Here is a 26,025-nt window from a genome sequence, read left to right as displayed (position 1 = left end):
CAAGGAATGAAGTTAAGATGAAGTATCAGGAGCAGAGCAATAAAATTGCACTATATCTATATTGATTTTTACGAGCACACAAGGAAAAAATAGAAGCAGCAGCGAGAGTTCAGAGGGCCGAATTCGGTGGAAGCACCGCACAATTATCTTTACAGCGCACCATAAAAGTTAAAAAAATCTCTGCTCCGAGTTCAGAGAAAGTGAAAATTTTTTGATTGCCGGTGAAATAACGAAAAAAAAATCGAGTTGGCGCTCATCACGAGGAAAAAGCTGCACATTGTTTTTCCACGGGTCAAGCATGCACGGCTCCATCTTTGATTGCGAGTGAGCGAGCGAGCGGCCGCAGCTCACAACAATTTTGCGCTGCAGGTGATGTGCATTAATGAAAATCTGTGTAGCCTAGATTGTGCGAGAGGCGCACCTGCGAGAGAAGGCTGCTGAGCGCGGAGAGAGAGAGAGGAGGGGCCGCAGAAAATGTGCCACACTCGCGGCGGCGCGGCGGATTCTCTCGCGGCACACTCAGTCTGCCTCTCTGCACCGGCCCAAAAAGTTGTTTCTCCTCAGTGGCTGCTGTCCAGCTCGCTCTCTGCCCGATCCAGTGATTGATTATACAGTCCGACGACGACAGTGTTTGTGCCGGTTTTTTTTCTTTGCCACGGGATAGCAAGCAGCCACCGCAGGACCATTTTCTGCTTTCTCGAATGTAAGTACTTTGCACCAACACAAACAAACAATTCCGCATTTTTGCGTGTTTTGGTTAGGCGGTTTCCTTTCGCTTTTTGCTTCGCGGATTTGCTGTTTTGCGACAATGTGGTGCACGCCCAGGAATGCACTGGTCAGATTGAATAGGTTGATTATTTCTATCTCAGTGAACGGCTCCAGGTTGCACCTTTCATTTATAATGGAATTTGTATTTTCTCCTGAACTATTTTAAATAAAAAATAGGGCCGTGATTGGTTTAATTCTTAAGTGGAACTGTACCAAAAATTTGGAAAAATGTGTGCCTTTAAAATTATCTAAAAATTAGGAGAGCGCTAAAATTTTCTCATGTTGCCTTTTAATTTTTTTAGAAAACCGGCTCAAATGTTTGTGCATGCTAATCAAGCTGCGAGCACTGTCTCCTCATTGAAAATCATAATTAATTTCGCCTGAAGGGACATTTATCTTTTAATTCGCACACAATTGGATAGATCGCGACGTTAGATATCAAAGTCAAGCGAAAAATAATTTACAAAATGTATTACTTTTTAGAAATTCGGCAAATCAGCAATTTGTTGCACATAATAGAGATTTTTAATTAATTAAATTAGAGAGCCAACAATTTGAAATATTGTTATTTGTCAACCTATAACAAATCAATTTAATTATTTCCATTGTGTCGTAGAGGCATTTTGAAGGTGAAGATTGTTCGCCATTTATAATTAAAACAAATTGTTTGGAAAGATTTTGCTGAGTAAAAGCTGCTCGTCGAGATTAAGTTATTAGTGATCGACGACAATTATGTGAACAAGCGTTTTAAAACTTCAAAGTGCCGGCTAAAGATTATCGTCAGCAGGGGACTTTTAAAACGTTTGCATTTGTTTTTTTTCTTTCATTAAAATATCGACTTGTTGATTCTAATATCTATTTTATTGGTATTGTTGTTTATTTTATATTAATTAAACCGATGAATTTTATTGAAAAAACTCGACTTTGCGCCTCATGTTTTATTTAAATGAATAAGTTACGTTTTTTCGAGTTATGTCTGAAGTTTAGAACTAGTAAATTAGCATTTATAGAGCAAGTATAATTAAATGTTCAATTAAAATAGTATCCTACTTAGATCATCCTATTTTTAATTCCATTATCCGCTTACTTTTATTATACACTTTAACTCATTAAGAGTGTTCTAAGGAATGTAATTTTTTCTGTTTTCCGAGGCACATGATACTTCTTGATATAATTAAAATGAATGTTTTCAACGAATGCGAAGAATTCATAAGATTAATAAAAAGTCACTGGACCAAACGCACGCGACCTCGTTTAGTCAACTCACTAAAATAAAAAATAAACATTTCACGCCTCTGAATCTTTGCGTCAGCCAAGAGTGAAATGGATTATCAAACACGAAATATTTCCTGAAGCAATTAAATCGGATTGCGTTGCACAATAAATCGCTAATATTTGCCATAAAGCGTTCAAAAATGAGCGGCATTGCGAAAGCGTGCAATTTTTCCAATCCACCAGACATGCATTGAGCGAGTGAAAGAGAAAGAAATTTCCTACTTGTAAATTCCTGGTCTATTTATATTGCCTTGAGTGTGATTTCAAAGCTCGAGGCGAGTTCAGTGCACTTCTATATTCCACGACGCGGCGATATTTACATAAATCTGTCAGGGCATGTGTGTGTGTGTGTTTGTGCGAACGAAAGGAGAAAGCAAATTGTTAATAGCATAATCAGCCGCGTGCGTGCAAATTCGCATTCATCTCGTGGAAACTGTGTTTCCTGAGATAATATGCAAAGTGCCAAAACTGAATTTATATTTTTCGTGGCACTTGAAGATAAAATATGACACACTTCTCCTTCCACGTTTTCGGTGACTCTTTGGCTCTTTTTTTCTCGATTCTCACGTGCAATTAAATGCTTACTCTCGACTTTTGGTCCTTCGTTCGTGTTGTCGGCTTAAGAAAGTTTCTTTTTCGCTCCCGGTGAACGCGGCGGCTCGAGCGCCCAACAAAGGATGAACCACATTCTTGCCTGATTAGCAATTTAGTAATTAGTGAAGCTCTGGTTGATAATCCTGCGTAGAAATGAAATTAGAATTTTACAATTTATCCGCCAGCTCTCTACATCTAACGCTTTCATGGCCAATAAAATGATGTGGCTCTCGATCTAGCATAAAAAATTCTTGGAAACAACTCTACAAAATTATCAAAGAAATCCAATTGGCTGCAGAGAAATTTCTTTATTTAAAAATATTGCTGCTAACATAAATAATTTATCTGCATTAAATATTTACTTGTGAACTTTTAGCTGCTGAGGTTCAAATACAGAGACGAAATGTTACGGGTCGGTTTGCATTATGAGGTTAAGCAAATTCAAGAAATTAGTCTTTACTAGTACATTTTACGTCATAAACATTGTATCTCCTCTCCCCATGGTGTATTTAAAAAAAGGTTTGCTTTGGATTCCTCCTGCCAAGCCCAATCGAACTAAAACCAAATTTGCTGTTCTAGGTCAAGATTAAAGGTCACTGCTGATTTTATTTCTAATTAAAATTTCGAAAATGAGCTCAGGATTTTATAATTATGCAAATTTACGCAAAAGTTGTCCCATGACTTCTGTGAAAATGTTTTTTTTTTATTTCCGAGAAATTATTACTCTTCAAAACCCGAACTTTTCGACTCTTTTTATGTTTAGCGTGTTTTGCGAATATTACAACCTCCAATTCTCTGATTCTACCATCGGAATTTTGCAAAAAAACTGCGCAATGACTACCCCTTTATTTTAAGTTCTGATGAGAAAAGTTGACTTAGACTGATGTCGTGCAAAAACTAGTTAAAAGTACTTTCGCAACAAAAAGGAAATTGCGATATTCGTATGCGCATTATTTTCCTGCCATTGAGGAAGGAGCGAGGACCAAATTGCCGGCTGTCCTCCTCAAACGGCGCAATTTGCCGCGCAATGGCAATTTTTGAACCGATTCTCGAGAACAATAACGTTCGCGTGACATTCGCGGTCGGGGAACTAAAACTTTTGCCTGTTTTCCCTTCAAAATGCGTGTGCGATTGTTCATTGTTTTTCCTGCTCTAGGGTTATGTCACATTCTCTAATTGGATTAGCCGGCTCTTGCGTTTGACGGCGCCGTGACATGCAAATAATGCGTTTTGCTGTCGCCGCGCCGACGTGAAATTAGCAGCAGGAAGTTTGTGCAACTTCAAGGAATCGTCTGCAGTTTGGTTTTTACAGCTGCTGGCACTCACAAAGCAAATAGCCATTGCCAAGTGACGTGCGGCCGTTTTGCTTGTGCTGCATGGGAAAGGCCAATGAGAGGAGAGACGATGCGTCCGCTCTCAATGTTTGCTTTCTGACGAGCAGCCCTGAAGGACAAGGTGTTTTGCCTCCTTGGGTTTACAACAAACGGATCTATCGTCGTTGTGCTTATTATTCTTTCTCTGAATTGTCAGAGCGATATGCTAATTTCACTTAAGCCAAAAGAATAAATATTTAAATGAGCAGAGCTTAACTTTGTGCATTTGGAAATTTCAAAATAAATATGAAGTTGAATCCTTTGAGGGAAAATAATCATTCTTATAAAAATGAAATAATCGAGGAGTTTTTGAGTATTCTGAAGCATTTTGAAAATAAGTTATAAAATGCTGATTATTTCTGTATTATTTTCTTTGAATCTTAAATTAAATCAGGATTTCAGCGGAAACTTTCATTATCAGTACAAAATGAAAAATTACGATTTTTCTGCGCTTCGCGACACGTAAAATGCTTTATTAAATTTTCTTTTGGTTTTTCTCTATCGTTTTAAGAGGGGAAAAGCTTGCGGAATTTTTACTGGTGGCACTTTTGGCAAAATCAATAAATTTATATCGTTTAGAAAATGATTATTTACGGATGTTCTCCTCAAAATCGATTGATAAAAAAATATTCTTATTTTAACTACAAACGGCACCAATTAAAATAATTAAGTATTTTCATCGTAAAATTGGCAAAACATGCCTCAGGTGCTGGATGACCTCATGACACTACTTTTAGATTAATATTTCTGCTAGCAGTCATAATATTAAAACACATTATTTGTTTAAAACATGAAAGATGCACTTGAGATTTGTCATACTTTCATCAACCTTTCATCTTCTCAATTGTGTGACACTTGTCTTGCCCGTACTGACCTTATTTTTGGCGGCCGAACAAGACGAAAAACAAAAGTGTGCAAACAGCAGAGCAAGAGGAGCTTCTTGCTTTCATTTGGTACTTTTGAGACACGCCGCATCTAGAGATTCTGTTTCAAGCCTGCTTTGTTGTTTCACACACAGTGGGCACATTTTTTTAGTTGTAATAATATACATCTTTCTCTCCGCTGCATCAACATTGATGTCACCCATACAGCGCGCAAAAGGCAGAGTTTCTCACTGTACCCACGGAAAACAAACACCGGCGGCGGATTGTACCCATGCACACGCACGCAGGGAAAGAGTTTTTGTGCAGTGTCATGATTGTTTGAACCTGCTTAACAGCAGAGTCACGACAAGCAAGGCCCCTGCCTGCCTGCAGAAAAGAAATCGGCGCTGCTTTTCGGTCCAGTGTCGCGTACGTCTCTCTGATTCACGGTGCGCGGCGCGGCGGTGAAAGAGACGCGCGGCGAGACAATTAAAAAGGATGCGCGCGCGGCAATAGGTTAGTAGGCATTGCATAGTGATTGGCAGGAAAACAAGTCCAAGTAGCGTGCCGGTGATAGTGCTGTTATTTCAGCCCATTCACTTGGCTCGAGAGAAGCAATCACACACACACACATACACACGATCCCCATTTGGGCATATCCAGCCAGACGAGAAAAAAACAAAAGAGCAAACCTGCAAACCTGCATGCCGCAGACACAATTGGCGTTCGCAGCAGGGGCCAGAGGAAAGCTCCAATTATTACTGTCGCGAAAAGCCCTTTTTGTTTTCGCGTTTGATAAGAAAGTGGAAAGTTGTTTCGCTTTTAATGATACACTGTACACAGTAAAAGGCACGGTTTTGGGGAAAAAATATGCGCAAGATGTTCAGGGATGTGCAAAACCGATAATTAATTTTTTTCAGACCATTTAGTGAGCACAAAACATGAGTTTTTAGGCTATCTGACGCTTTTATAAATTTATTATTAGAGGTCTCACAATCAGCCGTGAGATTTAAGGCAGCGGCTGGCGGGACCAGCTTAGCCGAACATTTTTCTCGGCGGCGGCTCGCCATTTTCACTGGTGGCTGGCGCGGCTGACAATATTTTAAACGTGAAGTTGGATTGCTTAACAGCCCGAAGGGCCGGAAGGCAGTATTTCTCCTGCACTTTTTAATTTTTCGACCCTTATTCACCGGCGGCTTAAGTGGTTGTGCAGCTTAGCCTGATTCACGGCGGCTGGCGGCTGCCCACGTGACGTAAAAATTGCCGGCTGGCGCGGTGCAGCGCGGCTGGCCGAGACCTCTATTTATTTTATTCATTCAAAACTATTTTAATCAGTATTTTACCACCTGAAAATCACAGTGAAAACGTCAAATTGAACAATTTTCCCGCTCTTTGTTACACTTGCAACACCTTTTTTTAATTTTCCGGGAAACCACGCACCCCGACCACGCCAAAATTTCCCTGATTCATCAGTAAAAAAGTAAAAATATCAGTGTTACCGCTCTTTATTAAACGTGTCACGCCTTCTGTTTAATTTTCTGGGGAACCACACTCCTATTTCATAATTTCTGCGAGTTGCGCCATATTACAGTGGTCCCTATTCAAAGAAAACCTGGTTGAGGTGTCATTTTTTCCAATTATTCGTGGTTAGCTCGTGGCTTTTTTAGTCATGGCGGCACTTAAAAATTTTTTTTTTAAAAATTGAAACTAAATATTATCTGTAAAATTAACCAAGAGCTACAATTGAAAAATTGGGAGCTAGTTAAATTTTGAGATCATGAGCGGATCTCAAACCAATTTTCTTGTTGTATTAATAGGTCTAGTTAATATGGTCTTGACAGAGAAAAAGGTTCGTTTCAATTGAACGCTAAATTGACCTCACTTGTAAATATACTCAATCAAGTCAGTGAGTGACTCATGTGATTTGAACTGCAGCGCAGTTTACCAAACTTGTTTAAATGGTGCGTCCTCTATAAGTGGAGGCTAACCAAATGCCACGGTTACGTTTTATTTATCCTGTGCTGCTACTTTTTTGCCTCTCGTTATTGTCTGTTTGCTTCGTTGTGTCATCCTGAATAGTCTTTACGACTTCCCCCCCCCCCAAAAAAACAAAATTAAACGCACCATTCAAAAAAGACAACACACACGCAATGCATGCCTTGCAGGTTGACATCAATATTCAAAGCGCCTCTTTTTATGATCCAAAACGACTATTTTACTGTTTATTGCCGCTGAACACAATGTGGGAATATTCTTGATAAGGTTTTTGCCAAAGTAAAATATCTCTATTCACCTGAAACAATGATCGTCAAATAATGAAACAAGCGCATCGTAGCTCAGCTCAAAAAGTTAACGAGTCACTGGTTGTTGAAGCGTCTTCCTGATTTTCCGTCTCATTGGAGCCTAGGAGGAAAGAATATTCAGTTTTTCAAGCGCAAAATAGAGCACAAGCAGCAGATTTCATCATGATGAGGTGTTTCCTGAAAATTGCTAACGACAAATTTCGTAATTTATTAGAGCAATAAATTAATCCACCGATCACGCTTTTTAAAAGCAGCAGCAATTAAATTCTGACCTTTCCTCGCGCAGGAAGATTATAAAAATTTATTTGACACCAACGCGAGTACAGACACAAAAATTACAACCATAAATTTAATCATCGCTCGCGAAAGCATTGAGAAAAATAACAGCCGTGATTTAAAAAAAGGAAGATTGCAACAAAGGCGCGGATGAGTTCATCATCTTTCCGCCGATCCTTAATTTCGGCTCGGATATGTAATTACATCTATCATTCTCGTGCTCTCGAAAGGCAGCCGAAATTAAACTCACAAAAACTGTTAAATAATATCTTGGAGGCTGAGCCGAGAGCCGCGAGTTTTATAATCCTGAAAATAAAAATAAAAAAACCTCGATGCTGCACCCAAACAAACAGCTATAAGCTACGAAAGCGTCGGGCGGCTTTTATAATTAGCGTTTTTCGAGGAACGATCATGTTCCGAGATAAAAACTCAATAAAATTAGAGTCGCCGCTCGGCATCGGCATCGCGCAGCATCCATACGCTCACACACGGTGGTCATTAGTGGAAAGTCGAGAAAAAAAGTGAAGGAGAATATTATAAAATCCAGCAAAAGTTGTGCAGTCATTATGTACAGACGCTGGATGTTTTGATTGCCTTTTAAAATCGTATAATGAACCGAGCGAAAAGAAAATTTCGTTCGTCCTCGCCACCTGCTCTCGTGAGCTTATGCCTATTTTATTACATGCGCCGCTGCTGCGTGATTGTAATTTAATAATCATTTCCACTGATGCTGTATCTTTCTCTCCCCGCAGCAATATAATTTTTCGGTTTTTCCCTCTCTGAAATTGAAAGTGCTCGGCGCTCTGTGTGCGGCATATTCAAGCTCATTAAATAAAAACACTGTAAATAAATAAGTAAGTAAGCCATTTTCATGAGAGCATTCCGCAGATAAATAAATAACATCCTGGTCGAGTTTCACTTTTGCATCTCTCAGTCGATTGATTTGCTGTCATTTCAACGCAAATCGAGCGAATACACACCACGGGATTATTTGATTTTATCAGGTCTTGTGGCTGGCGGATCGTTGTCGTCTTGATTTGATTAATCAGCTGCACTTTCGCTGACGCTGATTGGATTTGCTCGGCGAAATCGTGTTACACAACGAAACTGCCAATGACCGCATGAAAATCAGCGGGCGTTCAGCGCAGATGTGCAGGCATTTCGTTCCAAACTGCTCGCGTGTGTGCCATCAAAACATTTCAAAAGCTATTGTGAGTGAAAAGTGACAACATTTTTCACTCATGCACAATCAAAATGAAAGTTATATCATCACATCATAAACTGTTACGAATCGAGTCGTGCGCTTTATTAAATATACCTGCAAGGTTTTAAATCAATCACGATTATTTAGAGACGTGCAAAAATTATCGATTTTTATTTTTTGGTTCAAAAATTTGCTCATTAAATAATTGACTTGGAAGAGAATGTTCGGTTTATAAACAAATAAATAAATAATAATAATAAATTTTATTGATTTTGCCAAGTGATTTAAGTGAAATAGCCACTTACAAAATTTATTTGGCAATTTTTCATCGAAAAACAAGTTCACTGGATTCTCATGAAGTGAACAGCGACCACTGAAAGAGGGTGCAACTCGCGTGATTGTTAAATTGGGGCGTGGTTTCCCGGAAAATTAAAAAAGAAGGCGTGGTAAATTCGTAAATTGGACGTTTTTTTATTAGAATTTGCGGGAATTTTGAAATGGGGGCTTTTTTCCTAGGAAGATCAATAAAAAAGCGTAGTACGTGGCACAGTAAAATTTGATTTGTTTAATAGGATTATCGACTAAAATTCTGATTAAATAATCGATTTACTTTCCTTGCAGATAGGATCAGAATATATGAAGAAAATTAAAGAAATATAATCAGTTTTATCGATTTTCCTGGATCAATGATTAATTTTTTATGGATCATAAAAATAAACTACACAAAGCAATTATCTCATTTTCCGTCCAGCCAATTTCAAAACAGCGAAAACCATTAGCAGATGAATATTGCGGAATTTGGTTAATGTGATTCTGAATTTGTATGGAATCGTGCCACACACCGACAAAAATAGCTATTAACACATACAAACTTGACATCGTGTCACACCGGGGAATAATTACAGCCAACAACAGGAAGACATGAGTTATGGAAATAACTTGGGCTTTTGCATAACATAATTTCCAGCGTGGCCTCCGTGAAAAGCTCTCGCTGATAATATTAAAAACCTCCTAACTCGAAAACTTTTCACGTGTGTCTGTCTCTCTTGATATGAAGTGGAATGATTAATTCCCTGGGTGTAATGCTGTCTAATTGCTATGGCTGGCTGTCTCAACAACATAATTGCGGCGCACAATTTTCGCACGCAACAACAGCAATTCGCTTTTTGTACCTTTTCTTCTATGCAGAGGGTCGCGGAATGGACAATGAGGATCTTTTCCCATGACAGTCATCATCAGAAATACCGCGGGAAGTGAGCCAAAAGCAGAAAAAATACCAAGAGCCACTGCCAAGGTTATCACTGTCGCACTCGAGTGTAATTTAAAAATTATCGCCTCGAGGACGAAATTTCAAATTCAAATGCAGTAGTTGGCTGCCGAGTGCAATAATTTTTCACTAATCACGGGCGTGGCATCCGCTTGCAAAATAAATTCAACTACACAAATGCGACGCATTTCCAAAGGCCAAGGTAAAGGAGCCTCATAAAATATATTATATCGACGACGCGTTCGTTTTTTGGGCTAAATTCCGTGAAGGTTGCTCTGCTTCACCGATTCCCACGGATTGTCCACCTTAATACAGCACCTTTGTTCTCTCACTAAATGGCTAAATGGTTATGCTTGGCTTCCGCTTTGATCACGGGTATTTGCGCCTGCCCTTGCAAGCTGCACTCAATGGGAGGTCTTCAAACCATATCGTCCCCAATTAGCAACGCGAGAAGAACAAAATGCTATTAGGTGATGCGCCAAACAGCGCAAATCTGATTTGCTGAACTGTCACTTTTTGTTTGCCCACTATATAGGCCATTTTTTCGAAGGCAATCGATTATTCCTCGCGCCGTCTGCTTGCACACAGAGCGGAAACGTGATTATTATAAACCAAATATTGGATGAAAAATTATCAGTACAGATGTGCAAAGCTGATTGTTCTTTCTGAGTATCCTCTACATCATGGTGTGTGCCATCAATTGAGTTCAAATCATCATATTGACGCGTTTGGAAATCAATAATTTTAGTATTATTGCTGCAAACCAGTAACTGGATATTTTGTCATGATATTAGCAGAAAATCTTGGCGAAAACAACAAATATGACGATTTTCCGCGCTTTGCGATACGTGACACGCCTTCTTTTTTCATTTTCCGGGGCACCAGGCCCCAACATTTCAAAATTCCCAGGAGTTACGCCTTTTTCCAGTGGTCGCTGTTCACAGATAATCTGGTAAACGCGTTTTTCAATGTTTACATTTCTAAAAATTTAGTTTTTCCTATAAAACGATAAAGGGAAAAAACAGCAACTTCATTTAAGGCACTTGGCGGACCGAAAATATGAATATGTTGAACGTTTAGAATCATAATATTAACCAACTATTCTCTCAAATTAGCAAAAATCGACTAATTTTGCAAATCCTTATATCAGTACCGTGCATTGTTCTTTTTTGCCACAGTCGGAAGGACAAATGCAATAACTCATAGAGAAGTCAATACGATAATAATTCCTGCGTGATAGTATGAGCTTCCTCTGCGCTGCGCCAAGAGGAAGCTGGGAATAGAATTTCAATCAGCAGCTCACCCTCAACACTCGATTGACTGAGCACACCTTTGATCGGACTCCTGATTTTCTAGGAAATGCAGCCTATCAGTTATATCATGCGCGACCTTTCTGCCCGCACGTGATACCTTGTGGCACACCTTGCAATACTAATCAATTGTTTTTTATGTATGCACTCTATGCGCATTGAAGGTTGTGTGGATTTCCGATAAATTGTTTTTCTAGTCGAGTAGTAATTTCAAACGTATATCGATCCATAAATAATGCAAAAAGTATATATATAGGCAGCCTCATTCAAGATATTTTTGTACAATTTATTCATTTATTGCGAAATTATTTTTTAAAAAAGAAGTATATTTTATTTGAGCTAGATTCTTCAAAAAAGTTCGAAGTTTTTTTTCATTTTTTGCTCACCTCTAGCTGCCAAGTTTACCAACAAATCCATTGAGAAACCTCCGAAATCCCCATTTTTTCAGATTTAAAAAGCAATCTAAGCAGGGTGCTGCACTCCTTCACACTCCTTTTTGCACCCTAACAACGTGATTAATTACATTTTTTTTGTTTGCGCCACACTGCGCAACGGATTAAAGTGTTTATTACCCGGAGACTACTTCAGTACATCTTGAAACGTGAAGGCGAGCCAAATAATATGTAATTCTTGTAAAACATAAAATTTCGTTAGCACACTGATTACGATAGACAGCCTCCGAAATAAGCGGGATAGGTCCAGAGACAATTCCAGAACAAGCATGAAATTTCAGGGAAAATACGAAATTAACACTATCATTCTAGTTAGCATTTAATTTGAAAAAAAAAACTAAAAAAACTGATTTAATAACATTTTTAAATATTGTTCGCAGATGATCTAGTCGCGGAGACAGAGTCCTGACAATGGGACCCCCAAACAAAACCGTACCCTCTGGGGCCGAGGAGGCCCTGCTGTTGGGTCGGCGAGGCGTGTCCGGCATCGTAAACGCCACGCGTCTCGCCAACATTGTGCGGACGCTGCGTTCCTCCGCCTCCGGGGCGCACCGTCCCACTTACTGGCTGTGGTGCTCCGAGCTCGGCCTGCAGGTGCGCGGCCCCAAATACGACGAGGGCTTCGAGTCGGATGACTCGGCCTCCACCAAGTCCGGGGGCGAGGTGGAGGAGCGCGCCGGGGACACCAGCTCGGGCGTGTCCGACCTGGACGACCAAGTCAACTCGCTGGACAGCGGGCCGACGCGCGTGCCGCAAGAGCAGTTCGCCCTCCGGGACATCGTGTTCTGCCACTCGGACCCGGCGTTCCCGCGGGTGCTTGTGTGGGTGGTGAACGGCCCCCGGAGGCCCACGCCCGCGTGTCTCGAGGCGCTGGTCTTCGAGTGCAAGAGCGAGGCCAGCGTCCGGCGTCTCAGCGCCTGCTACCAGGAGACCAGCAAGAGGATGAAGATGCAGATGCTGAGCGCGAAACGCATGTCCCACAACCAACCCGTCGCCCCGGAGCGACTGGACATCATCCTGCCGGACAGGTGGAGGGACAAGTACGTGAGGCAGAGGGAGCCGCCGTCCCTGCTCTCCGTCCACGTGCCCGAGGACGAGTGGGACGAGCCTCCCAGACGACCCGAGCGTCGGAGGTTCGTCCGCCGGAAGCCGGGCGAGGACATCCTGAGGGGCACCTTCGTCCGAGTCAACGTGGTCGACCCGAAGCCGTCGCCGGTGCTGCTCAAGCCGCAGTTCACGTGGATGTACGGCGTGCCGGCCACTGCAGAACTAGTCCTCAGCCAGTCGGCGCCGGTCAGTCGCTCCAGACGCAGTTGCCGCAGCGTTAGTCCCTCCTTGTCCAGGCGGACACAGCCACCCCCGCAACCTCCCAAACCGCTCAGGTATGTCAATGTGCTTTGAACCTCCTCCTAACGGCTGTGAATTTTACACGATCGTTTTTTTAGCTTCCAATCGTCACAAGACGATAAAACAAGAACGAATCATACTATCTAAAGATTGAAATCATACTTATAGAATCGTTTTAAACTCTGGTGTACAACACAGGATGCTTAAATCAAATTTAAGTTTTAATATCCCTCGGATTACAGAAGATAATTATATAATGTTACCATTTGTGAAATATTTGATTTTTCTTTTGTATGCGTCTAGAAACAATCATAAAAATATGATCAGTCATTTTCAACTGTAAAATTCTATATAATAAAAGGAACAAAGAGAAATTTAACCTGCTAATTGCTTTTGCAAAAGCCGGCGCCTTGCATCGATAATTGGCGTTAATTGCCGCGCAGAGAGCCGCGAGATTGCATCAGCAATATCTTTACGAGCCATTATTAAAATTTTCTATCGTTAGAACACGCCGCCTTGCGCCAGATTCGCAGAGCCGATTCGAAAATCGAGACTTATTAAAATCTCTCTGCATCTGAATCGCGCGTAATTACGCTGGAGCGTGCATATATGCTAATCGCCACTTTTCCCCTTCGGAAACCAGTTTCGCCGAGAACGATCGCAATCTTAAATGTATATGTAACACGCTCCACCACGTTGACAAGTTATCTTAAATTCTTAAATTAAATATCCACGCGGATTAACCGAAAAGAGGCGAAAAATAATTCGCTTTCGCTGCTTGACGTGCGAAATCTGAATATCTTCCTGAACGCGCGGCTTTATTTTTACGACTCTCCTTTCACCCAGCATCGTCCCAAGGCGAAATCCACAACATTAATCTTGAAGTAATCATCTTAAGATATTTGAAGCGCACGAGAAGAGAAGAAAAAATAAAAACGAAAAATACTTTAAAGTGTGTGTGTGCGTGTTTTATGTTGCAGGTATGCGCCTGAACCTGCCCCGAGTCATGGCTTGGTTCAGGGTCTCACCCAGAAACTGAAGGAGCTGGCGCCGATCGCCGGCACCCTGAAGCGCTGCTCAAGGAACAGGGGGGAGCCACACCAGTTCAGCACCCTCAAGCCAGTTATTAAAAAGACTAGCAAGAAGTACGAAGGTGATCTGCTGGCCGAACCCAAAAAGGTCACCTTCAGTGCATACGCGACAGTGCAGGTAGTCGATTAAAGCAGTGCTTACTTGCTGTATAGAGGTGTACATGTAAAAGTGGATTAATCGACTTGTTCCTTTCCTTTATTGTGTGTGCGGTTTCACTCTTTCAAACCGGGTGTGCAAAGGTCGAAATCTTTTTCTAGCGCTGCTGACCTCAATACATATGGTGTTGACCTTTTACTTTTCAATTATTTCCGAGCTGCTGATTCTTCATGTTGAGAACATTTTAAGGTCTGTTTGAAATTTCTACATTTTTAAATGATTAAAAATGGGGATGAGCAAAAACAGGTGATTATTTTTTTCAGTTACTCGCGAGCTCTAAATAATTTGTTTTGGGTAAAAAATTTATTTGTCAAATCGTTTACCATTTTATTTGATTTGCCAAGTTATCCGCTGCTTCTTCTCTAAACAAAAATAATCGCATGGAAGACAATGGAGTATTTTGATATCAAAAACGTCCTGTCACAAAGCGTGAAAATAAAAAAATTGACGTTTTTTCTTAGATTTTCATCTAAAATCCAGAGTAAATTCTCAATTTAAAGATTTTGCAGAAATAATTCATTTAGAAACTGCGACGTAATGATTAAAATTCTTATTTGAATGGTCAGAATATCATGGCGATCAATGAAAACCCATTTTTTGTTTTGCTCGTCCCTAATGATCTAAATTTAAGCGTAGCCACGAAAGAAATTATTTAACAACGCATATTTAAAAAAATTATCAATATTTGAACAAACACCTTAGAAATTTACTTCTGATGACAGCTGGAAATTTTTTAATTAAAAAATGTTTTCAACTCCAGGATTTAAAAATTATATAAAAGTTGAAAGCTTGTATATTTGGTTTGCATTTCGCACATTGCATCACCATTTATTTACGACCAAATGGAAGTTTCACGATGTGTAGTTGATTATATTTGCACGCCTTGTTTCTGTTACTGAAACGCTACCAAATCTTCCCAATGCAATCTTTATTGCTGCTTTTTGTGATTTTTACATTTGAATGTTTTCTTCGTTGCTCCAAATATACATTTAGGGAAATTATAATGAATGTAATCAACAAAGCAATGAGCATTGATATAGCGTTACATATGTACTTTGATTGTAAATGTAGTAATAAGTCAAACTTAACGATTAATAAATAACCGTCAGTCTTTTCCAACCACGAATGCGGAGCTTGTTTCAATTTGTACATTCGTCCATTCCATACACGACGCGAGGGAATGCCATTGTGGCCGCAGCAAGCGAGAGGCCAACAAACACATAATATATATAAATGTCACAGATTTGAGTAGGCCAGCGTGCAGCGCAGCTTTTATTGTGTATCTCTCGTCAAAAAAGAAGCAGGCAGGCGCAATAACCTATTTCGTCGAGGATTTCTACCCGCGTTCAATTATTATGGAAATACACGACGACGTATCGAGTTATTTCCAGAGTATAGGTTGCTAGTTTTCACTTCACAAAGTATTCAATTAAGTCCGCAGGTGTGTGCTGTGAGCACCTTTCCATATTCAAACGCATTTTTCCTCTTCTCGCTTGACGGCTGCAGCTGAGGTTGAAGAGTTAAAGTTGATCTTAACTACAACTGCGTTGTTACCTTTAGCAAGTGTTTAATTGAATTTAGAAGGGTTTACAGTGATAAACACATTTCTAGAAAAATTAAACGGTTTTTGTCAATGATTTTCCACTTGATTTCGATTGCTCCCGTCGGTGTGCGAATTTTGAGCAAAAATTGTGAAGTAAATCATATACAGTTCATTAGCATGCAAACTTTGAAGCCAATTTAAACGACGACCTGGCAAAATTTTAGCTCCTTCCCAATTATTAGAACATTTTTGAGTCAAAGTTAGAAATGATTTTGTGCATAACATATAAACGTCGCGATACCAGAACAAAGAAAGGACAGTTTCGTAACAGCGTGTTTTTCGAGAGGCCATTAACATTAGAAAGGGAAAGAAGAGATTTTTAATATTATGTATTGAGAGGAAAGGAGCCTGAGATTGACTTAATTAGAGCCACGCGGTATTTGTTTAGAAACGGAGGTTAACTTTCCAGTCGCGTCGTCGTTCTTCTTTTAAGTCGATAATACCTTTTTTAAATAGTCGTCCATTACATTCATACCATATCTTTGTTTATGCCCTATCGAGTGTGAGAAACGTTTTCATGATGTGCTGTGAGAGAAATTGTCATTGTTTCGAGCGTAGAGGATGCGCACGGCGGCGGCTGATTGTTCCGTGATTTCACATTCGCCCTTTATCACTTTTCACCATGTGCATTTCCCTGCGAGTAAAACGCCGCACAAAGTCGCGAAAGTTCGTCTGCCCAATTGTGCATTCACACGTTCAAAAGGCACACATCGTAAAAAGGCGCATAAATTTCGTTTCGGCTCGTGCTGCATTCATTAAGGCGCGAATTCCAGCATTTCGCAACAGCAGCTGCACTCTCGCGATTCGTAATAATTTATCGACGCAAAAATTCGAATCGTGCTGCAATTAGGCGATCAGAAACGAGATTATTATGCAACCCAGGTATCTGGAATGACGAAGTGGAGCGGAAAGAAGGTTACAAGGCTGAGGAATCTTCATCGCTCGTAATTAGTTTACAACCATGTGCTATTATTACGTCCTCGGACTGCAAATTGCAAGTGCACCGCGCGCGCGGGCGCAGATAAAACGAACACACACACACATCCGAGGTGCATTTTTCTTATACGCAAAGCCGCATTCCGACACCGCAGCATGGAAGAAAATATAATAAAGCAGCATCATGCAAGCAATAAACGCGTCGGTCTGACAGGATATTGAGATGCTCTCGTCTGTGCAGCGTCCATTTTTTTCATTTCCACACCATCCGTAATTATTTAATGAATTAAAGTGGATCGATACAGGATAAGAATTACAATTTATTTATTATTAATGACTTCAATTAGTTGGTGATCCAATTTTTTGGCGCTGTTTCAGTTCCACGAACTATAGTGAGGGGGTTTGGGGCATCGGAGCCGGGGGATGAAACCCCGTGATTCAATGAAGAACAATGCAAATTAAGTTTTCCGCCAGGTTTTGGTTGATTTGGAGCCATGGGTGATTTTAACAGAAAAAATGGAAGGTTTTTCGTCCCGTGCGCGCCCCGTGGACTACAATCGAGGGCCAAGGGGGCGGTTGGGGGTTGTATAACCTATCCAACAAAGAATTTTACGGGACACATTTTGGAATTTGTTAGAGAACCGAATTATGAAATTCTAAAGATCAAAGAGCGTGATTTTGGACATTTCTGAACTCTGTTTTCAGAGCCTGGGCTCAGCCCTTATGCAGCACAGATCCACTTTAAGAACAAAAGCCAGTTTTTCCAGTGCGTTATCACCCTGACCTAATCGTTTATAATACGACTGGTTTTTCAGATTTCCGCGCAGCACTTATTGAAACATGCTTAATGCATTTGATCGCATTAATTCATCGATCGACCGGTCGTTCGAGTACAATCAAGGTTGTAGCACTATTTTTAACCTTTTGCTTTGATCGCAGTTAAAGCAATTGTCTAAAAGGCCGTAATGAAATGCAAGGAACAAGCGAAGGTGGGCACAATCTTGGCACTCAGTCGCTGGCGGAATGCAGAATGAGATTCGATTTATTATGTGTGTCTCTCCTTTGGCCTGGCCTTGTGTGGCACGAATTTATTTTGGCAACTCCATATTTGGGCAACCACCTTGCCAACTTGTACAATTGTTGGAGCCATACATCGGCAATAATAATTCGACTTGGAAAATAGAATTCAGATTCTGAAATCAATGACTTTTGGTGAAGATTTATGTGGAAAATTTTACTCCTTTTGCAGGAGAAAAAATATTTGATGTATTTTTTATTTCAAAGGGTTAAAAAATTACTCATATTGATATCCCAATAAACGGGAAAAGTTCTTTATAAAGATAAAATATAAATTGTCATTTTGCCAATTAAAAAATTTGCATAAGAAAATTTCCGTTTCCTGCGTATGTATAGAGACGAATATATTTTTTTATTTTTTATCTCATCATAAACAAACAAAATCACCGACGAAATTAATTAAGTACCGCAATAACTATTTATATTTTAGCTAATAAAACTGGTACATAAGCAATATTTTTACCAATTATTCCGCAAAATTCCACGATGTGTTTTTGCTTCAAGCTGTAAAACGATTTTTAAAGGTCACCCAGTCACTCTCTTTACGTTTTCGCCTTGTAATTATCGCAATTGCCTATGGATTAATTATACATTATTTGCATCATTTGGGAAAGGATGAGTATATTTTCGCCGATAGAAACTTTCAGGCCCGTCGCCACTTTTCTCTCAAACCCTTTATGTCCGAATTGGCCCAAATGTAAATTATACTCTTGCCATTTTTTTCTCTTCTGGAGAGCTGGTTTTGCAGTTGTTTCAAGGTCAGGCCACGGGCACAAATATCTCTCGGTGAATCGCACAACATGTCTCGAAAGTGAGAGCACCGCGCGCGTCTCGTCTCTGCAGATCTGCAGGAGCAGAATCTCGGTTTTGAAATGGCAATGCGATTGCGAATGGAGCGTCTGCTTCTTTTGAAATAGCACTCGCTCAGAAAAGGTCGGTCACACCTGTTTTTGTTTGCGAATCGGCGAAAAGGAGCAAGACACACACACACACATGCGGCAGTTGCTGTGCAGCGGCTAATTCATTCTTAGAGGTTACGCGCGGAGATGTGAAAGTTGCAGCAGGAGAACAGCAGAATGGAGCAAAAAGGACAAACGCTGAGCTGCCGAGGATAAAAGTCGTGATTTGCCGGCGGCGGTCATCTCCAGACTCATCTCTAAAAAGCAAAGACTCACCTGCAGCAGCAGCATCCTTTCACTATTCGGCTGCATTATTCTGCAGCCGAAGAGCGGCGAAGAGAGACCTCAAAAATCTCTCAAAGCCATTCCAATTTAATGTAAACATCCTGTGCTACAAAAACTTATTAAGAGGCAAAAAATCCAGAAAATTTTAAATCTGCTTTTGATTTTAGACGGTGTTTTAACTTTTTTTTAATCAATTTCACAATTAGAAATGGCTTTCTCAGAAGTAAGTGGGGCTTTCTCAAGTTCATTTTTAAAAACCCTTGAACTATAATACGAGTAATTTTCATGTCCAGAAATTGATTAAAAATCAATTTGTTCCCCTACGAGCTTTTAACCTTAGCAAAAACTCCTGCAGCATCATCCTTTCACTATTCTGCAGCCGAAGAGAGGCCTCAAAATTCTCCCAAAGCAAATCCATTCAAAGCAGAGAACAAATTAAAATACATTCATACACGCGTGCAGCTTGGAGAGAAAAATGTGTGCCGCTGACGGCTCGACAGATTTGCATGAAATCGAATCACTCTCGGGACGAAAGGCATTTCACTTGCTCTTTGCGCCTTGAAAAGCACACGACGTCTCATCTTTCCGATCCTCACGATTCTCTCTCTATTCAGCTAGGTTAATATGTGTGATTATCAGCGTGAATTTTCACATGTTTGATTGCAATGTCAGCGGACGTGATTGGAAAAAGGAGCCAGGCGACTTTCGTGTGCATGCGGGAAATTATATTCCGTGACTTTTAATGATGCCGTTTAGCTTTCTCATTTGCAAATTTGAGAGAAATTGATGAAAATGAATAACAAAGAAACGCGGGAGCCGTCATTACGCAGGCAGGCAGTTTCAGGCAGACAGGTGGAAAGTGGAATTTATTAATCATAATTTTTCTTCTGTGCCTCTCCTACTCATCACGACCTTCTCTTTAAACATCACAACGACCAAAACGTGGAACACTTTTCATTCAAAATAATTAAATGCACCAAGTGTGCCCTGGTAAAATACATTTATATTTTCAACATAAAAATCTAAATAATTCAGGAGCTCTGAAGTTTTATGTTAGTTGAAGGAATAACAAATAAAGAAAATTTATTTATAAAATTGTGTCTAAAATTTTCAAAAGAGATTTAATTATATCCTTGGTAGACTAATATATTTTCTTACTTTTTTGTTGTTGTTGCAACGACTTTGTCCTAGTTGACCGGCAAATCTCTGTTGGGAAACCCCAGACACTCTCACAGATAAAAACCCGGGATTTTTCAGTTATAACCTTTCTTAAACCATTTGGTGAAAACCGTTAAACTCCGTCTCGTCAAATGAAACAACTTTGCTGTCGACCTCTAAGTATTAAGTAAGAGGTCAAGGTCCGTAAAATCAAATTTCCGAAATGTAACTCAGATTTAAAAATGAATAATAAAATTTGGTTTTCCATCTATTAAGAATTTTCAAAACAGATATTCATCTCAAATTAACATAGCATTGAAATAGACTGCAAAACTGGCCATGTCAAATAATTCAGCCAATTATTATTTATTCTTATTTTCCTCTGAGGAAAGCTGTGATTTATTAAATAAAAAAATAATCAATAATATTTCAAATCATCAATTTCACCATAAATAACAGATAAAATATATTTTCACCAGACATATGGCCTACTTTATCCGAAATAAATGTTGTCAATCGCAGACACGAATCGATAAAATGTCACCTTTGGGCCATGTGTGTGAGCAGCGCGGACCGCCCAAAATAAAATTATGTCACTCAAGGTCAAATTTTAGGGCACACGCATGTGTATCTCATTCAGTATTCCGACGGCGAATCAGATTGCTACCAGAATTAAATCACGAAGATAAAATCGCGAATGACGTGCAGCGACTGAGACGCATACAATGCGACACGCCTGCCAATCCGCGCGACACTTGAGAACATTGTGCTATATTAGCTTTATATCTCGTGTATCATTAATATGTGGGGCTGCAATAATATCTATCAACAATACAGTCATATAGCGTACCCGCAGCCTGCATCTGTGCGAAACCGACATCGAACACGATCTCGATTGCGCGTTCAAGGGGATGCCCTCCAAATACGCAACTGTGTGCTGATTAATTATCCACGTTTACTCATACAGAACCACGTGTGCACAGAGAGCATTTGAGATGGATGAGTGTGCAAATGTGCGACATTCAAGACTGCGTGCGCCTTGAAATGATCCAATCTCCTACGATACCGCGGTGGCGCTTGTCGTATTTCTTTCTTTGTGTGCTGTTCAATGGTGAGATATTATTGTTTGCGGTTTTTCTGCAGCGCGTTGGCATTACTATTAGGCTCGACAGTTAATTGCTTTTTTATACAATGCTAAATTAAATTAGGTTTGACAGTTGAAAATAAATACTGTTCAGTGGTTTTTTTTAGCAATATAAAGGCTCTTTTTTCTACAACTTGTTTTTTAAACGCAAAGAAAAATACGAAAACCATGCATTACTTAAAAATTATTGTATTAAGAAATTGCACCCCAAAAATCACACCTAATTGTACTTTACTGTGCTTCTAAAAATTTATTAAGTAAAAAAGCTACGCGTGTTTTTTTTTATTTTGCTATTGGTTTTATTTTGTTTAAATTTAAAAACATTTAATTGAAGTTATACAGAGCTTTCGAGACAACGATTTTTTTCTGTTGAACATTGAAAGTATCTAATTAGAAATTTTAAATCATGAACAAAAAATACCAGTACTAAACAAGCAATTTTTGTTTTTAGAAATATAATAAAAAAAATCGTCTTGGTGGCAGTAACATGGCGCATAGCTCATTAATACACTCAAGATACGTGGTTTGAAACTGCTTGGTGTTTAATTTATTGTATAATTTTTTACTCGCTGAAAGTGTCGTTAATCATTTTGGCTTTTCTTCAACTGGACACCCTTTGAAAGGAATCATCAGTGCCTCCCACTTCCTCTTCATTTCTTATGAGACGCGGCACTTGGGCCGTCTGGCTTTGCACCCAGTTTGGCTGACGCCCAATCATTTGCATGTCTTCTTGTCATATCCTCTTTGGCCACACGAAATAAAAGATACGCACATCTATGCAAATGATGTGCTACTGCAAAAAAAACTATTGTCTTGATTCGTGAGAGAATTGTGTATTTGAATACATTTTATCTCACTTTCAGTGTTGCAATACACATTCTCTTTACAAATATTGGACAGATCTTATATAAATGGGCCACACTTTACAATAATTTTTCAACTATTTAATTTAAACTGACAAATTCCAACGCATAGCATTTCAAGGCATTTTATTTCTACTGTTTGAGGCTCTGCAGACATGAAAGTGTGTTAGATATGCAATAAATTTATTCTTGGAATTTATTTCCCATCAATCACATGCACATCAGGCCTAGAGCTGTTTATTAAACGACTTGTTAGCAACAGTTAAAGATGTCCCTAATTGATGATAAGAGCATTCCCGACCGCACAATAAACACCTTTCTCCACAGACAATGGTGGCATATAATAAGTTTTCTATGGTTTTAACACAATGAATCTTCCAAATAAAGTTATAAATGATTTCCTGCTCACAGTTATTATAAGTGAATCATCATCGGTGGTTGTCAAGACAGAAAATTTTACAATGGAGCGTGGGATACGTGCAATTTCACCAATTTGTCATGTAGTATTTAAGCACCGTTCTCTGCTGTCTCAGTTTGGCAATATCTCAGTCAGTGCCCTCCGAAGCGGTCCATGCCTAAGTCTCCCACCTGTCGAGTGGCACAATTATGGGCAAGGTCTTAATACCTTATTTGACTTTGTAAAAAAGTACGCTCGACGTCAGCCGGCATTAATTAACGAAAGCGCAGGGACAACTTTCGCTGGTCCAATTTGAATGCACCGCCAAGTGCGAAAACCAGACCATTTATTAATCATAAATAACAGCAGTGCGTTGGATGCGAGCGGATTGCGCGTGTAACTTTCTTAAAATTCTTTAATCTCGTCTGACCAGGTTCAAAGACCCTGAGAGAGCGAAAAGCTTTTGTTAATGATAATGATTTAAAGCGTTGACGGCGCGATTTTTCGCATCATCAATTTTATGATTTGTTATTTTTCTTTCGCGTCTGTTGCTGCTAGGAAACAGTTTCTTTATATTTAGGAAGGCATCTGAAAGATTTATTAGCTGGGTCAGCATTTCCTGGTGCACCGCGGCAAGTGACATTTAGGAATGGAAAGACCAAGCAGTCAGATTTGTGGTAAAAAAATATAAAAAAACGTGATTTGTGGATTTGAATAAAGTTCTCTTGCAAGGTTCCCGGTTTAATTTTTTATGTAGTTTCTTGTGAACGATCTTTTTATTTTTATGAAAATTTAAAATAATAGTTAATAAAACTTCTAAAGTAATCGAAAGGGTGCCACCCGTATAGAACCCTTTTTCACCCCCTGGAAAACAGAAATTCTTCGCAGGAAACGTCTAACCTGACAGATAAAGCCTATGATCAATCAAGAATGTCCCAAATTTATTTTAAACTATCATCACGGACTCACAAAACTAGAATAGAGGTGCAAAGACTAAACCAAAAGTTAGGTTCTGGTTTTTATTTCAAGATTTTTTGAATTTAGTGCGTTCATTGGTTGAGGTTTTTTGAAGGAAGGCGTTATATTGGAAGAATTTTGGTTTTCATACCGTCCTATAGATTCAGTGTTTAGCTTAAGACTGATGAAAATTATATCGCACCACCCTTTGATTAAATAATGGAGCTCATTTTCTAAGCCTTAAGATCTCCCTCAAAACATAGCAATTTTGTGAAATATTTGCATTGAAAAATGAAAATTTTCTTAAATTTCCTATTTTTATCACTGGGCAGTTTTACACTTAATCAAATTTCCGGAAAACCACTGAAGTCTATTTTTAAATTCGCATTAACTGTTAAAATCTTCGCAGAATTGGTATGAAAACAACTTATTTGGCTTTATGGCATTCCAGACGGAGTTAAGTTAATTTGCAAATCCACACCAGCTGGCATTTTTGCAAGAGGTCCACGTCCTTTTCAAATTGCAAACGTACGTGATGTTGCCTAACTCAGTCTGAAGCACTTTAAATTTAATGAATAAAAACCGAGTTTAGCTAATCTCGCAGCACGCACATCAGCGACAAATTCTTTAATTTGCATTCAGCGAGCGTGTGTGCGTCCGGCGGCGCACAATGCTAACCTGTTGTAGTACACGCGGACTTGCCGCGAGCTAACATTTTTACAGACGCGACATAATAGAGTGGAAGCGCATGATATGATTTCACTTCAGGAAGCAGCGTGCATTTTCATTTTTTTACTCGACGTGTGTACACCTGCAGTGCCTGTCTTCCTCTATTTGAACTGGTTTGGCTTAATTGCATACATTCGCGCCGCGTGCGCTCGCGACTACTTTCATTCACCGGATTCATCGACCCTAACTGAAAAAATTATGCTGGCCGCCCAACCAAATGCTGACGAGCTTTCCAACCATTATCCGCGGGGAAAGAAAGGCTCAAGTGTGGTTTTGACGAACATTAGTCTTTTCTTATTGAGTGCCTATTCCTTTAATAATTATCGAACTTTTCGTTCTTCAAACAGAAAAAAACATGGGATAAATTTAATAAAAATAATTTTATGAAAGGCGAAATAAATTGAAAATATTGTAAAAGAAAAGTAATATTAATATTACACGCTATTGTACTGTACAGCAGCTGTTTCTGCAGGCATTGGATCAGCAGCAATTTTCCTCCAAAACAAAATCCATGCAGAGAAAATCCGTAATCATTGAAACCGTCTACCGGCACTTATCTCTGACAATAAGTACAAATACAAACGAAAAGAGAGAACGAGTAACTTAGACTTCCTGTGATAAAAATACACCCTTTTACAACAAATTAACTGTCAGCTATTTTTAAAGAGGGAAAAGACAATGGAATTTCTTGGAACAGAAAATTCGTTTACCTTCTTCAATGTTGCCAACTGCCACCCAATTAAGAGGATTTTAATGGAGAAAAGTGCCGATCGAGATATTTATTTTCTCCCATTGAGAAATAAAAGCTATATTATTTATCTTGAAAAAGGAAAAATGCTGTGGTAATTCAATTAATAACGATTTCGCAAAGGCTGGGTAGGTTGAGTACGTTTGATATTATTTTTGCTAACAATTCTTAGGCCTTCTCCATTCCCAGTTTTTTGCCTCAGGGATAGTAGCCATTGTAAAATCGATTTCTTCTCGAGCGCATAACCAAATTATTTAATTCCCCTATTACAACACGGGAGGTGTGCAAGGATTTGCCGAATTGGGAATATTATTAGTGTATTAATTTAACTCTGATTTAAATCAAAACTTATTCAGCGTACGTATTTCTTGAAATCAATTGCAAAAATAAATTCAATTTTTCAGCACTTTCTCTCTTACAAAAATGAGCATATTTTTCATGGAAGGGTTTTCAAACCCTTCCAAGAGAAAATTAAACCGTAGAGGGTAAGTATCAGGAAAGCATATATTAATTTTATATAATATCTTTAAGCACATTAGTGTTCATGGTTCAAATTTGGTAATTAAGTTTGGAACAATCGAATCCGTTTTGGTTGTTTGAAGACAATGAATGTATAGGTTTGGTTTTATTTGCAGAGCTAAGATCAACATGAAAAACGACAGAATACAAATAATACAAAAGTAAGTTAAAATTAGGTATTTTTAACCAATTAAGATTAAAGTTTACTTATGTAATTAATAAAATAGTTTAGTTTTTAATTGCATTAATAAGAGATAAAAATTAAATTTGTCAATTTACTTGTTGAAACAAACATAAAAAAGAAATAAATTTACTTGAATTCACATATAAAAATATGGAAGTCAATCTTCTCTTGCAGTGTAAAAATTAAATTATGATCCATTATAAGAAATTTGAAAGATATGTTGAATAAGAAATACATTGCAATTTA

The 26,025-nt window shown here is 39.1% G+C and overlaps 1 protein-coding gene across 1 annotated transcript; it reads left to right on the top strand.

The window, feature by feature from the left end:
• The first annotated feature begins 486 nt into the window (after nucleotides 1-486).
• Nucleotides 487-15,406, top strand: LOC135946130 (uncharacterized). Its single transcript, XM_065494193.1, has 3 exons — nucleotides 487-703; nucleotides 12,066-13,067; nucleotides 14,013-15,406. Exons 2-3 carry the CDS (start codon nucleotides 12,097-12,099, stop codon nucleotides 14,251-14,253), a joined length of 1,212 nt encoding a protein of 403 aa, XP_065350265.1. The 5' UTR covers nucleotides 487-703; nucleotides 12,066-12,096; the 3' UTR covers nucleotides 14,254-15,406.
• The last annotated feature ends 10,619 nt before the right edge of the window (nucleotides 15,407-26,025 follow it).

This window comes from Cloeon dipterum, chromosome X (assembly GCF_949628265.1).
Source record: "Cloeon dipterum chromosome X, ieCloDipt1.1, whole genome shotgun sequence".
NCBI classification, from domain to species: domain Eukaryota; kingdom Metazoa; phylum Arthropoda; class Insecta; order Ephemeroptera; family Baetidae; genus Cloeon; species Cloeon dipterum.
This window is presented reverse-complemented; position numbering and strand designations above follow the sequence as displayed.